This window comes from Lactuca sativa, chromosome 8 (genome assembly GCF_002870075.4).
Source record: "Lactuca sativa cultivar Salinas chromosome 8, Lsat_Salinas_v11, whole genome shotgun sequence".
NCBI lineage: Eukaryota > Viridiplantae > Streptophyta > Magnoliopsida > Asterales > Asteraceae > Lactuca > Lactuca sativa.
Window position 1 is genome coordinate 48231052 of NC_056630.2, and position 15769 is coordinate 48246820.

General features: G+C 33.2%; 1 protein-coding gene across 1 annotated transcript; it reads left to right on the forward strand.

Moving 5' to 3' along the window:
- The first annotated feature begins 11724 nt into the window (after positions 1–11724).
- On the forward strand, positions 11725–15061 carry LOC111904406 (uncharacterized). Its single transcript, XM_023900179.2, has 10 exons — positions 11725–11932; positions 12436–12531; positions 12613–12839; positions 12926–13043; positions 13145–13231; positions 13321–13447; positions 13541–14103; positions 14209–14348; positions 14510–14599; positions 14692–15061. The coding sequence occupies exons 2-10, from the start codon at positions 12511–12513 to the stop codon at positions 14792–14794; spliced, it is 1476 nt and encodes a 491-aa protein (XP_023755947.1). The 5' UTR covers positions 11725–11932; positions 12436–12510; the 3' UTR covers positions 14795–15061.
- The last annotated feature ends 708 nt before the right edge of the window (positions 15062–15769 follow it).

Here is a 15769-nt window from a genome sequence, read left to right on the forward strand (position 1 = left end):
AATAGAATTCCAAAACTTCTTACTAAGTATAAGAAATTGGTTGCCACAAAATATAAGACTGATATGTTGTAGTGATGAGCTTGAAACCCGTAAACTCGATCTAGACCCACTTTAGCCCATCTTGTACCCAAAACCAATTCCTATATACCAATCAAGAATCTAGTTCTATTGAATCATGTTTGTCGGTTTCAGGGTCTTGGTCCATTTGGGTTGAGTTTGAACCCATTGTCACTCCTAATACACTTGTATCGATAGAGTGACAATAGAGCCACATATGTTCCAGTTCCAAAGGCTTCTAACTCTTTGTATCATTCCTTGTGAAACTCATGATATATATATATATATATATATATATATATATATATATATATATATATATATATATATATATATATAAAAGCCTTATTTTCCTGGTGTCGTTTAAAACAAATTCATGCTATTCTAATACCTCCACGTAGCCCACCCCTCTTAACGACGCAACTTGCCATTACGTCGACTCAATTCTTCTTACCGTCGTTTCTCCTTGCGACGTCTCGCCTCCTATATAAACACCTTCCTTTCATGTTCCGTCTACAGTGCATTAATACGTTTCCAAGAGCGACATATCGCTCAACGTTTGAAGGACAACGACGCTCTGGATCAGGCACACATGTTTAGGAGACGCTCGGTTTCTCAGGTATGAGTTCCCTAAATTTTTTGTTCTAATTTTGTTATACCAGTGTTCAACAAAACCTGCAAATTTTGCCCTAATGGGAGAAATATAATAGTTGTAATCATTTTGCTAGCTACGGAGTTTCTGATCCCGTCTTCTCTCTCGGATTTTCTCATGCTTTTAAAATTAGATTTACAGGGATTTTTCCCACCACGTACCCTTCCTCCTTAACGACGCAACGTCCCAGACGTTCTTCACCTCTCCTGCAATGTTTCACATTCTACACATCGACAAACCCACCAACTCGACGATTCCCCTTCTCCTCTAAGCGAAACTCGAGATTTTCTAAAGCGCCAGCAGCGCGTGAAAGGTCTTCAAGGATTAAATTTGGCCACATTTGATGTGAATCTATTGAGGCGTATCCATGGTACCGTCGCTTTTGTAGAGTCCAATGTTTGTACGGTACTGCTTCATTGGAGTAATTGAAATCACAAAAACCTTAGGCAACTGCCGATAATATCACGTATATGGTTCCTTCCTTGCATCTCATAAATTAGATTTGTTACCGACCCACAATCTCTATCTATTATTTTCTTTCCCTTAAATCCTAATTTATCTTCTTTTCATATTATCTTCCGTGTTTGGAATTGCTAATCTCGTTTGTTGGGGTGTCTCTGAAATTCCACAAAATCATCAATGGCGTTTGTACCAAATCCAGCCATGAGGTCTCAAAATCAAAACCCTATCCCACAATCACTTTGATAGAATTCCCAAACCCAAGAAGTATCCTCTGATCCTACTTTTTAGCATACACGCATACCCACAATTAGTTTGATACGTAGACTCATCTTTGTTTAGATTAGTTTTTGAAGCGACCGTGCCAAGTATCCTTGGTCGATTGGTATTGGTGGTGTTCTCTAATCAAAGGTTTTTTTTTGCTTAAAATATCCTATTGTGCCCACCTCCCTTACTATTTCCATCGGTTATAGGTAATAGTGTTTCATAGTTATAGGTTATAGAGTTGGATTATTAGTTTGTGTTTCTGTTCATTCTTTTACAACTTCCCATTATATTTTCCTTTGAAATTCAAATTGGTTTATGATGTGCCGATTTCCATAGCTTCACTCGGTTTTGTGTGTTCGATTTTTATTTTATCGAATGCTGCTTTATTGTTTTTTCATTTACTTTAAGTAATAGTGTTTGATTTCATTACATTAGTTGCTTTTATGTTTTGAATAATTAAATGATGAGAGATGTTGATTAATATGTGTGATGATGCCTAATAGGTGTATGATGAAATGCTTAGGAGAAGATGTCATGGAAGAACGGCTATGTATTGTCTTCGCTTGAGGAGGAATGGAATGTATACTCAATGAAAGTGTACGTGAAGCTAACCAATTAAGGAATATAATAAATGGTTGAAAAGAGAAGCAAACTAATGAAGTTAAAGTCGGGATGGCAAAGGAGATGATGATTGCGGAAAATGGAAATAATTGCTATCCTAATTTCGTATATTTAGAACCAATTCAAATCTCAAAAAATTGGGGTTTCAGAAATCAGAGCTTCATTATGGGCACGCAATGATGAAAGAGAGAGAAGAGAATGTTGACTCTCTTAGAAGACTTGACAATGAATGGAGAGGATTACCAGAAGATGTAATCAAAATAATTTTAAATCAATAGATTTAAAATATCAAGATTTAGTTAGTAGGGCAATCAGGTATTTGTAATTTAAAGTCTTACTTTGAGGTTAACATTATTAATTAGCAAATGAAATTAAGGAATATGATGTTAATTTAAGACAGAACATATAAATTAGTAAATGAAAGGACCCATCTCAATTTTAAATCTCTACATAACTTACCAACATTAGTATTGCAGGATTCCTAACTCCCAAAGGGAAATTCTAAATGGAAAACAACTTTTGTTCTGGGGTTGATCAAAGACCTACAAGCCAATAATCTATTCTACTACATGTTGATTTTGGTATGAACATGGACATGAAATGTAGAGAGATAAAGAAGAAGAAGAGATATGGAGTATGTTTTCTTATTATTTCTCTGTTAACTAACTGATTGCATCTTACAAGTAAAGCGGAAAATTAATACAAGTTAATCACTAACAAACTTGATATAGAAGCTTAACCAACTATCAATCACGTGATAAACACGTGAAGTTATTAACAAATAGCTGTTAAGACTAATTAATATACCAACCCCCCCCCCCCCCCCCCCCTTAAATTGGAGAGTGTTGAGCTCCCAATTTTTTTAATAGAAAATGATGTTGCTTGCTTGGTAATGATTTTGTGAATAAATCTGCAAGTTGAAGATCAGTAGGGACATGTTTTAAGGATATTAAACCATCTTGAAATTTTTCCCGGACAAAATGGCAATCTAACTCAACATGCTTTGTCCGTTCGTGAAATACAGGGTTCTTGGCAATGTGAATGGCAGCTTGACTATCGCATTTGACTTCGACTGGAGTAACATTTGGGACAGTAAATTCATGTAATAAATGAGTCAACCATGCCAATTTAGCTGTCACTCTTTGCATGCTACGATATTCTGCTTCTGCAGAGGATAAGGAAACTGTAATTTGTTTCTTTGACTTCCATGCAATGGGGCTGTTTCCAAGAAGTATTATGAAACCACTCACACTTCTTCTAGATTGAGGACATGAAGCCCAATCAGAATCACAGTAGGCTTGTAATGAATAATCATTGGACTTGTTCATCAATAAACCTTGATTAGGATCATTTTTGATATATTTTAGAACATGTTTGGCAGCATCAAGGTGTGGCTTTCTTGGATCAGACATAAATTGACTTAGATGCTGAACAACAAAAGCCAAATCGGGTCTAGTGCGGACTAAAAAATTAAGCTTGCCCACAAGTCTCCTATAAAGTTCCGGTTCTTCCAAATCCACCCCTTGTCCTAAAAGTAGTTTGGAATTGGTTGGAAGAGGACAAGCATCAGTTCTATTGCAATCGAATTCTTTCAAAATTTCATTTGCAAATTTCCTTTGTGTAAGAATCACCCCCAAATCAGAATATAACACTTTAATGCCAAGGAAAAAATTTAAATGACCAAGATCTTTAATTTTGAAGGTAGAATCAAGGAATTGTTTTAAACTTGTAATTTCTTCTTCATTGTTGCTCGTCACCATAATGTCATCAACGTAAACAACAAAAAATGTAACATATTTGTCATCATGTTTGAAAAATAATGAATAATCATTCTTTGAATGCTGATATCCTTTAGTCTTTAAAGCAAATGTCAACTTTCATACCATTGCCTAGATGCTTGTTTAAGACCATATAAGGATTTCTGTAAAAGACAAACTTGATGTGAATTAATAAGTTTTAAACCAGGAGGAGGTTTCATGTAAATTTCTTCATGTAATTCTCCATGAAGGAATGCATTATTCACATCTAGTTGATATAATGGCCATTCTTTCTTTACAGTGGTTGCAATTAATGCCCAGATTGTTGTCATTTTCACCATAGGAGAGAAAGTTTCATTGTAATCTATTCCAGCTTTTTGAGTGAACCCTTTTACAACTAATCTTCCTTTATATCTTTCCACTTCCCCATTAGCCTTGTATTTAACCTTGTAAACCCATTTGCAACTGATGGGCTTCTTTCCTTTAGGAAGATCAACTAAAGTCCAAGTGTTATTAGCTTCAACTGCTTCAAGTTCCTTATTCATGGCTTCTTGCCATGCAGGGATGGATGCAGCTTCATCATAAGAAGATGGTTCTATGATCTTAGACATGTTGTGAAACGATTGTTGACTCTGTTCAGATAAAGAACTAAAACATACATGTTTGGGCTGATGAGTGTGTGTGACAGTGTGTATACATGATGCAAAGTGAGGACAAAAATCATCTAAGTTTGTAACATAGGCATTGTTACAAATGTAGTCCTTTAAATGGGCAGGGGTAATAGGAACTCGTTCAGATCTTCTAGGAACAAAGTTTTTGGTTGAATTTTGAATTGGTAAAGGAGAAGAGGATGGATTAGGTGATGAACTGATACTATATTCAAAAGGGGATATACTTGGTTGTGGTGAAAACATAGGGGTAGAATGGTCATTGTGAGGTTGAAAAGGGAAAATATCTTCATGAAATACTACATCCCTGGAAATAAAAATCTTCTTGGTATCCAAATCAAACAATTTGTAAGCTTTCTTTCCATATGGATAACCAATAGAAATACAAGGTATTGATCTTGGTTGTAGTTTATCCTTGTTATGTTGTAAAGTACTAGAATAGCATAAACATCCAAATGTTCTCAAATGGTCATAAGAAGGTTGAGTACCATAGAGAAGTGAGAATGGAGATTTACCATGAAGGATTTTCGAAGGGAATCTATTTATAAGAAAAGTAGCAGTTAAAACGCAATCTCCCCAAAATCTAAGGGGTAATTTGGACTGAAAAAGAAGAGCTCTGGAAGTTTCTAACAAGTGTTTGTGTTTTCTTTCAACCACTCCATTATGTTGAGGGGTATATCTACAACTTGTTTAATGAATGATACCTTTTTGTTGTAGAAAAAAATCCCTTCATTACTTGACCCCAATTCAAAAGCATTGTCGGTTCTTAAGACCTTTAATTTCCTCCCAAATTGGATCTCAATCATTTCAATAAATCCTTTAATTACCCCAAATGCATTGCTCTTTGTACTAAGTAAATGAGTCCATGTAGCTCTTGAGTAATCATCCACAATGGTCAAAAAGTATGAATGATTATCATAAGTTTTAGTGTGATAGGGGCCCCATGTATCAACATGAATCATTTCAAAAATTGTTGAAGTATGAATAGAACTAATGGAAAATGGGAGTTTGTGTTGTCTAGCTTTAGAACAAACTTCACAAGAATCATAAGAAGTATCAATGAAATGTGATTTATTAAGCAAATCAAGAGTTTTTAACTTGTACATAGGAAGATGGCCAAGTCTTTTATGCTAAACAGATACAGAAATTGTTTTAGAAACAACATTACAAGATGGAAACAAAACGGATGAATGAAAATTTGGTGTTGAAGTAACAGAAAGTACTACTCCTTCATTGTTATTGGAAGTTGATTGAAGAAAATAGAGCCCAACACGATGTCTACCAAGAACTAGAGGCCTCTTCTAAGAAGGGCCCTGCAACAAGAAACAAGAATGTTCTGAAAAAAAAACTAAAGATCTTAATTGTCTGCACAATTTGGCTATGGAAAGAAGATTGAATTTGAATAAAGGGACATAAAGAACATGATGAAGTATAACAGATTCGGCTAAGAGAACACTCCCAAACTCATGAGCATTAGTTTGTTGACCATTTGGTAAAGTGATACGATAAGGATTTTTGAGCTTTTGAATATTAATAAGAGCAGATTTATTGAAACACATATGATCACTGGCCCCTGAATCTATTATCCAAGTCATTGTATTAGTTTCAAGACAATGACATTTAATTGGATAATCAGAAATATCTTGGGAGAATAAAGCATTACCAGCCAAATTTGTAGAGACTTGTGGAGATTCTTGTCCAACATTGTTGTCGTTAAGCTTGCTCAATAGAGAACACAATTGGCGATACTGATCATTGGAGAGTTCTTGCATGGAATGAGTCGAAGTTGAAGACTCTTTAGGACCATCTTGTGATGTAAATTGACCAGAAACATTAGCAGCAACCTTGTTCTTGTTGAACTTAAAATCCTTTGGGAATCCAATCAGTCTATAACATTTATTGGTTGTATGACCACTTTTCTTACAGAAAGAACATAATAGACTCTTCTTGTTCTCATTTGTGGATTTGAAATTGTTTGTTGTAACATTGGATCTTGTATTCATTGAAGCAGATTGAGGAAAAAAATGTGATGGAGATTGTACCTCACGTTGCTTCTCATATTGAATGAGAAGAGAATAGGCCTTGGTAATTGTGGGAAGAGGATTCATCATCATAATACTTCCTCTAATAGCACTGTACTCTCCATTTAGTCCCATTCGAAACTTGATAAGCTTTTGATTTTGTTGAAGTTCTTGCATCTCATGAGCTGCAGAGCAAGTACAATTGGGAATGATCGAAAGAGCACTTAATTCATCCCAATATTTCTTCAGTTTTGTGAAATAACTAGCCAAATCGCTAGTTCCTTGAGTGAGATCTGAAATTTCCTTTTGAAGTTGATACAGTTTTGCACCATTCGATTGACTAAAACGATCATTAAGATCTTTCCAAACATCTTCAGCAGTGGATGAATAGAGAACAGATTCAACAATGTCACTAGAGAGGACATTCAGAATCCATGACATCACCATGTCATTGCATCGTTGCCAAATATCAAAATTGATGTGATTAGCGGAAGGTTTAGTTACTTTACCATTGACAAATCCCAATTTGTTCTTTGCTGATAGTGCAATTGTAATCGCCTTCTTCCACGATCCAAAATTGGATCCATCAAATTGTTTGGTAACTAATTGCATACCAGGATGATCTGAGGGATGAAGATAGAGTGGATCTAAAGAAGTAATTTGAGTTCTAGCGGAATTAGAACTTTCAGGTACTGTTCCAGTCGGCGCCATTGAAGCAACAGATGAAGAAGACGAATTAAACAGATCTTAATGAAAAAGATGAATCAAACTTTGAGCATGAATCAGATTCAGCTCTGATACCATGTTGATTTTGGTATGAACATGAACATGAAATGTAGAGAGAGAAAGAAGAAGAAGAGAGATGGAATCTGTTTTCTTATTATTTCTCTGTTAACTAACTGATTGCATCTTACAAGTAAAGCGGAACATCAATACAAGTTAATCACTAACAAACTTGATATAGAAGCTTAACCAACTATCAATCACGTGATAAACACGTGAAGTTATTAACAAATAGCTGTTAAGACTAACTGATATACCAACACTACACACATCTATTGACATATATTTTGTAAGTTATTATTTGGTTTTTTTTCCTTCTCATAAAAAAAAATAAACATCTCAACATGACAATTTACCTCAATTGTGGTCCAACGGTTTTGTGGGAGTAAATTAATTGTTCTTGGTTATTTACAGGTTACATAGGTACAGTTTCTTTGTTGTACAATGTATTAGAAATAAAAAAAAAACTTCAAAAGGAAATATATCGCTTTATATATTTTAAGCCTTTCGATCAAATGGTCATCCTGAAAAGTTCTTTTCAAACAAAAAACAAACTCACATTCTCACGACTCAAATTAGGGATGAGTTATAAAACCGGAAAACTGGACTGGAATCGAAACCGGTATAAACCGGAAAATGCTTAAACGGTCCCGGTAATGGGTTCCAAAATTACTCTTATCCAGGTTCCGAGTATTTCGGGTACGGGTATAATGGGTCCGTGTAATCCGGTCGGGTATGAAGCTTAAATAAAATGATATAAAATATTAAGCTTGTTGCATTAAATGATTAAAAATTGTGTCACATGGACGTATTTTTGATATAATTAAGTTTTATGTTTTTGTCACAATTTTCAAGTACTCGTATTAATTTCTGTAGTAGATGATCATATAAATTTGATTGTTGTTTGAATAGAAAACAAGATCATTCTCCTGTAAAAAGATAAGTTTATTATAATTATAAATGAAAAACACAGATGGTCAATACCTATCATACTATGGTTTGGTACTCTTACAAAATGCATGAATCATTCGAAGATTGGCAGCGGTTGGATTAACTAATCTTTTACCGATTGGTATTCATGTGAGACAACTCAATCTACTCCATGTGAAACACACCAGCTGCAAAACCTGGCTTGCTTTTGCCCCTGTAAATTTGATATGAGTATAACAGTTTCCCATCTTACTTTCATTTTCTTCTATTATAACCATTGTACTTTGAAATTTTTTTATAGCAATGTAAAACAATCCCAAATAAATGAAAATTCGACAATGTACTTTAGTTTCTTCCAGTAATAGAAATGTAAATTCTTTTTCTTACCTATGACAACTGTTAGGTGCATTTCATGCATTCATTTTGTAGTTTTAGTTCATAAAAGTGCATTGCATTTAGGTTTAAACTCATGCATTTTGCATATTTCGGGAATTTTCATGATGCAATTCCATTCACACACTTTTATGATATTTCAGGGACTTTTTGAAGGTTGGAAATCATTGGAGGAAGTTAAAAAGAACTGGAGACAGAGTTACAGAAGTTTTGGAGCTTAGAAGAGAGAGAATAAAGAATTTGGCTTCTCAGAAGTTTACACGGCCATGTAAATGCTCCCCTTTAATTTACATGGGCCGTGTAAACGTACATGCAAGGGCAGTCTACTTCGAAGACCTTGAAGGATTAAGCATTCTACTTTTATTGTTTACACGACCGTGTAAATGGCACCCTTTAATTTACACGGGCCGTGTAAACGTCTCGACAGTTTTAAAGTGGTTTTATCCTCTTATAATTCAGACAATCGGTTTTGTGAGGAGTTAGGTCGGATTTTGGGAAGAAAGAAGGCGATTTTCAGAACTTTTGCAAGTAGATTAACACTTAGAAACACTTTAATTTCCTTTTTGTAAGTCAATTTTAAGTTTAAACTTGTTTGATTTATAGTTCAACCTAGACATGTGTGGTTGATTTCATTATCATTTCCGAATCTGAATTCTTAAGTATGTGTTGTTAGGTTGTAATTTGAATTTGACTTGTGTTTAACATCTAGTAATCTTTGATTTGATCTTAATCATGTGTTTGGTTGGTTCTCTTTTTCACTTGATCAATGAATTAGGGTTCTAGTCAATCTAGTTAATCAAATTATGAAATTCGTATATGTTTTATGATTTGATGTTAGTAACACACACTTACTTGGTTGTAATTAGATCAAAATTAGTGCAATCAAAGATTAAATGTTTATATTCCCAAGCTTAAGAGGAATGTTAAACATTGTTGGTAATTAGTGCAAGAACTTAATGTCATTTAATGATTTGATGCAAGAGCTTATTTGAATTGAATCAATTAAATGAAGTTTTATTTGAAGAGCTTGTTTTGAATAAAATACTTTTGCCAATTTGGATATTAGAGTTTATTAATATCCAACTTACCAACCTAGATTGAACATGAGTTATAATCATATTACATCTTTCAACATAATACATGTATAAGAGTCAGAATCGGAAATGTACTTCTTTTACTGCATTTGTTATCAATCTTTCTTATTTATGAAGTTTAATTCAAGTTCAAACACAATCCCCCATTTTAATATTATTTGTATTATGTGTGAAAATATAGCAAGATAAAAAGTCCTGTATTCCTGTGGACCGACCCTGCTTACTCTATACTATCTTTAGTATTAGAAATAGCAGTGATTTGAGCTTTATTAATATTATTTTATCCCATCATTTGTTGGTTTGACAGCCAAACAACAACAATGCAATTTCAGCTCATTAGTCAAATTACTCTTAGTAGCACCCTTTCATGTTATACATGTAAAAAAAGGACATTTGGATTGAATGTGACAACCGATAAGAATAAATATTATAACATCTGTTTAATTTGTGGAGTATTCATGAATTTGAGATCATGACATCACACTTTGAAAAATCCACCATGTTTAACACCCTATCTTACTTTTTAAAATACTCAATTTACCTTCTTCAGTCTATGATTGAACAAATGCATGTATAAGTCACTTTGTATAATTTTTTTGAAAATACTTTACTAAAAAAAATGTGAGTACGATGTTATCACAAACAATGAACAAAAGTTGTTGCAATAATGCTATTTCTTAAATTTGTTACCTCTTTCTCGTGAATGAACTTATAAAACTTATGCAAAATTTGCAGACAAAATCTCATTGAAGTTGTACAAGCATGTATAAAAAATGAAGATTTAAGACAACAAAATGATAATTGACAATCTTTGTCTTGAAAGTATACGTTTGTTGGGTTTAAAACCCAACAATACAAGAATTGAAATATTAAAATGGATGTACATGGAAGTTTGTATATAGATCGTGTACTTGGCAAAGAAATAAATATCTAAAGATTAAATATGTTTTAGTTTATATTAGAGTACATTTAGACAAATATGTTTTAGTTTATATAAGAGTACATTCAAACAAAGGAATCAAAACTTTGTCTGATATAAGAATTTATGCAACTCAATTTGTTTTACATAAATGTTTTCTTTAAAACTTTTGAAATTTTATTTGTAGTCTCCAAATTATTATGGTGGATACTGACATGTTAAGCAATTTCAATCATTCTCTGTGGCGAATAAACAAAAACCTGGTAATGTAGCTTGTTGAAAAGTATGTTATATTACTAATTTGTTTATGATATATTTCTTGTTTGCCTTTGAAAAATTCATGGTTTTTTAACCAATCTTACTAGACCATCAGTTTGTTATGTACCTGTACCTGTTTGTAAATACTAAAATATAAAAAATCATGTCATATTTAAAGTATATATCACTTAACAACATAAGCAAGCATATTATCAATGTCATAATGTTCATACCTATATATGATTACAATAATCATGAGGAAAAAAAATGAAATCCAACTTTCATTTAATTGTTGATTATAGGAATATACTTCTATTTTCTATTTCTTACTCATGCTTTTATATTGAAAATCCACATTTTAAAGCAAAAAATCGTTATTTTTGGGTTATTAGAATATTATCCTTAGTTGACTATAAATAAAAATACCTAAATTACCCTCTATGGGTCGTGCTTAGCACGGCCTCTAATTTTCTAGTATATATATAATTTTAGTGCTTTTGTTTTCATGTGGTGTTGTATAATCTAACATCATGGAAAAATATGAAAACATATAATAAATTTATTGTTAGTCGTCATCAGTATAACTTGCAAAAACATATATGTTTAGCATAGATATAAATCATCACATATTTCTCCCTCTTAACTTTGCATAGTATGACTTGGCAAGTTGGCAATAGATTTATATCGTTGGTCATTATCAACATGCAAAAAACATGTAATAGAAAAAAGTTAACTTTGCATAGTATAAGTTGAAAATCGAATTAAACTGATCTTGAGGGGTATGTTTTGTAAGAAGTCAAAAACTTCAAGGTTTTCCCTGCGCGGATATACAACTCCAAACCGGGTGATGAAGGGAAGAATTAAAAGAGGGCTTGAGGCCGTAATCGATCATCAGAGTTAAATCGAGATTTGTGTTGGAACACCACCGAATTGTAACCGTCATCCGATCGGTGTGCTTTCGTTTTCGTTTTGGGCGTTTCTTTTGATCGATCAAGTATCAAGAACTGAGCAGATTGATTCAGAAGTCTCGAAATTGCGATTATTAGGGTTCTGGTGAGTTCCCCTTTCAATTGAACTCTTTCGTTCTGTTTTTTTCGCAATTTTTTCTGATCTTATGCAGAAATTTCTTTAATTTGTTGTAGATTTTGTAATTTTATTGATCTGGTGAGTTAACAATTGGGGATTGAACATCTTGCAACATGAAAATTCGCGAGAAAGTTCGAAATTTGTGCTTCAATAACCCAATCCTCTTATGTTCTTAATACGTTTTATGTCTCACCTCCTTCAATTTCTGGCATTTTCAGTCCGATTGTGATATTGGTTCCATGTGGTAACTGTTAATTTGGTTCTTCGACCGATTCTAACACCAAAACCCTAATTTGGTTAAAATGTCCATCCCTTGAATTTGGTTTCTTCCGTGCTCAATTTTTTCAATCAATGTCAACCATAACTCGATTCTTTGCCTGAAAACACGTTATATATTAGTTCTACCTGTGTTTCTTAAAACATTCTTTTTGTGATAACATTAATCTTGTATGCTTTGTTTTTTGATTCAGTTTGGCCTTAAACGCTTATCCCTCTAGTAAAGCATTGGCTCGAAGAACTTTGAAGATTGAAGATATAGAAGTATAATGGGAGGATATGATTTAGATGTGAGCTACTTTCGAGTTCATCTCCATTTTCTTTTTGATACTTTCAATTTTACTTAATTGCATATGGTTACATTCATGTAGGAATATGAAGATTACGAAGATGAAGGTGAATACCAGGAAGATAATGTTGGTGAATATGAAGAAGAAGAAGAAGAAGAGGAAGAGGATCGATTACCTACACAGGAAGAGATGGAATACCTTGAATTGAGAGCAAAATTAAAGGAATCTATAAGAAAGAAGATGAAAAAAGATTCAGGTTCTGGCCTTGCCAATTTTCGGGAGAAAAAGAATAAAATGCCATATGACAAGTGAGTGCAATTCTTTTAAACTTTTTTGAACTGTAAATTTCCAATATAACATACTTATCGACATGTAATTGTTTCACATATTGCAGCTTTGGATCCTTTTTTGGTCCTTCACAACCAGTAATTGCTCAAAGGGTAATTCAAGAAAGCAAGTCATTGTTGGAGAATCCACATTTGGCAGAAAGGGTTCCAAAAGCTAAGAATATCGTATGTATTTTCCTTTTCCTTTATCTAACATTTAATTTCTTCTATACACAACAAAATTTTACTTTAATCAAGTTATTTCTCTTTTCCTTTTTCCTTAATAGCTTCCACAACAAAACAAGGGTAGTTCTTCAGCTCCAACAGGATCCAAACCTAGACCCAATGAGGCTCCACGAAAAGTAGACACATGGGTAAGATTCAATTTCATGATCTAACCAATAATATTCATTGTAAATTTGTAATCCACATATTCTCACAATTTCCCATTTTACCCTTTTAGGCTAAACCCAAAGCAAAAATCCAAATGCTTAAAAACACTAGAGATTACTCATTTCTATTATCAGATGATGCTGAGCTTCCAATTCCACCAAAAAACCCTCCAAAACCCTCTTCTGCTCCAAAACCTGGTATTTTTTTTCTCTTCCAATTATTTAACTTTTCAAACCTTTTTATCTTTTTAAATATTTATAATGAGTTAATGAGTTCTTGATATGTTAAAGATGCACATGTGTCACCAAGACCACCGGTCAACAACGGGGGTAGAAAAGTCATAAATGGCCGTGAAGAGAGGAGACCGGGCCCCACATCTAACCAAACCCGAGTGAGACCACCACCACCCGGTCAACAACAAAGTCAAAGGCCTAGTGGATCAAGTAAAATGACATCTTCGTCCCTAGATTCTAGAAAACAACTCGGGAGTGGTCCCGGGCGGCCATCAGGACAAAAACCCGCGATGCCCTCCAAGATGCCGCCAGTTGCCGCCAAGCAAAAGGTGATTCCACCACCTGTTTCTAGAAGCATACCCACTGGACACAATCACAGACCTCAAACATCAAACTCAAGACCACTGCCACCTGTCACCCAAAAGAAACCACTGGATCAAAAAAGAGGATTACAATTACAATCACAATCACAATCTCAACAAAGGAGGGATGATAGAGGGTATGAAAATAGAAGAGTTGATGATAGAGATAGAGATAGAGATAGAGATAGAGGGGGATTAGGATTACAATCCAGTAAAGGAAATGTTGTTAGAAAGCCGATTTTGTCTTCTAAGCCTCAGGTATGTGGATATTCTGTGTGTGTGTTTATATATTTATTTTAATTTTATGTTTGAAGATAGTGAAATGTTTTTTTTAAATTGGGATGATTGTGGAATTATTGATAGATGAAGCAACAACAACAGGCGAGGCTTTCGACTAGTGGACAACAAAGAGAACGGGCGCAGAAAAGACCATCTCGCCCTTTTGAGGATGATGATGATGATGATACTGCGAAAGCCTTCAGTATGATGAGAAGCATGCTCAAGTAAGAATTGAATTCCATTTTGTTTTTTGTTTTTTTTTTCATAAAAGGGTATTTTGGTCATTTAGTCTTTTTTCTTCATTCCAATGGAATCAGTCATTCCATTCCGATTCCGTTAAACAAACACCAAACCCTAATGATGCGATGATTGTATTTGTTTGTAGATATAATCCCAAAAATTACCATGGTGATGATGATGATGATAGCGACATGGAGGCTGGTTTTGATGACATCATGCGCGAGGAGAAACGGAGGTTAGTATAGTATGCCTCTTTGACACTTTTAAGTTTTAACCCCTATACTTCTACTTATTTACAAAATAACCCCTTTGACTTTTTTGATTTAGTGCTTGGATTGCTAAGAAGGAAGACGAAGAAGAGCTTAAGAAAATAGAAGAAGAAGAAAGGCGGGAACGAATGAGAAAGAAAAGAAAGCAAAGTCAACGATAAGAATGTGTTAGTTTGTGTGTGTGTGTGTGTTAGAGATGTGGGTCCCAGTTGTGAGTTGTTGTGACAACCATGATTTTGGCATATTTTTGCCAAAAAGTTTTTCTTAAAGTTAGTTAAGATGATGATGTTATGGGTTAGAGAAGGTTCATACAATTGTGATGCTCGTGATGTTTATTGGGGTTTTTTTTTATTACATTTTCACAATGGTAATTTCTTTTTTTTTTTGGAAGAAAGTTATAATATATTTCTTTGGATTTTGAATCTTTATGTGAATGAGTTTCTAAAATACCTGGTATCCGAGTAGCATCTACAATACAAAAATGAAGAAAGTATATATATATATATATATATATATATATATATATATATATATATATATATATATATATATATTTTATATATTTATTTAAATAATCAAAAATAATATGTTGATGTGTTAATCTGTTTAACTTTGATAAATTAAATAAATTGTTAATGTTAAAAGTGACAATTATATAAAATCTTCATTCCAAGACAACTTTTTTTTTTCACAAGCTTTTGGCAATGACCTCTTCGGTATTTTAAAAAATTCACAAATAAATCTTCCATACGTAAAAGAAATACATGCTTTCAACTAACAATCCAATAACGAGTAAATAACACACACCACTAATTTACTACAATTATAAGTCATAAAAACAGTTACTTCTATCTAAAAGATAATAGTGAAAATTTGAGAATATTGAAAGTAAATCAAGTTAAGAATTGAAGTTTAAGAAATTATAATGAATATATTAAACACAACGACGTATTATGGTGGGTTATGATATCTAAGCTTATATACCCTTAAGAGTATATATATATATATATATATATATATATATATATATATATATATATATATATATACACACACACTAGATGTGAGACCCATATATTGCATGAGTTTATTTAAAAAAAAAATAAATATGAAATTTTTACAATTTGAGAAGTTTG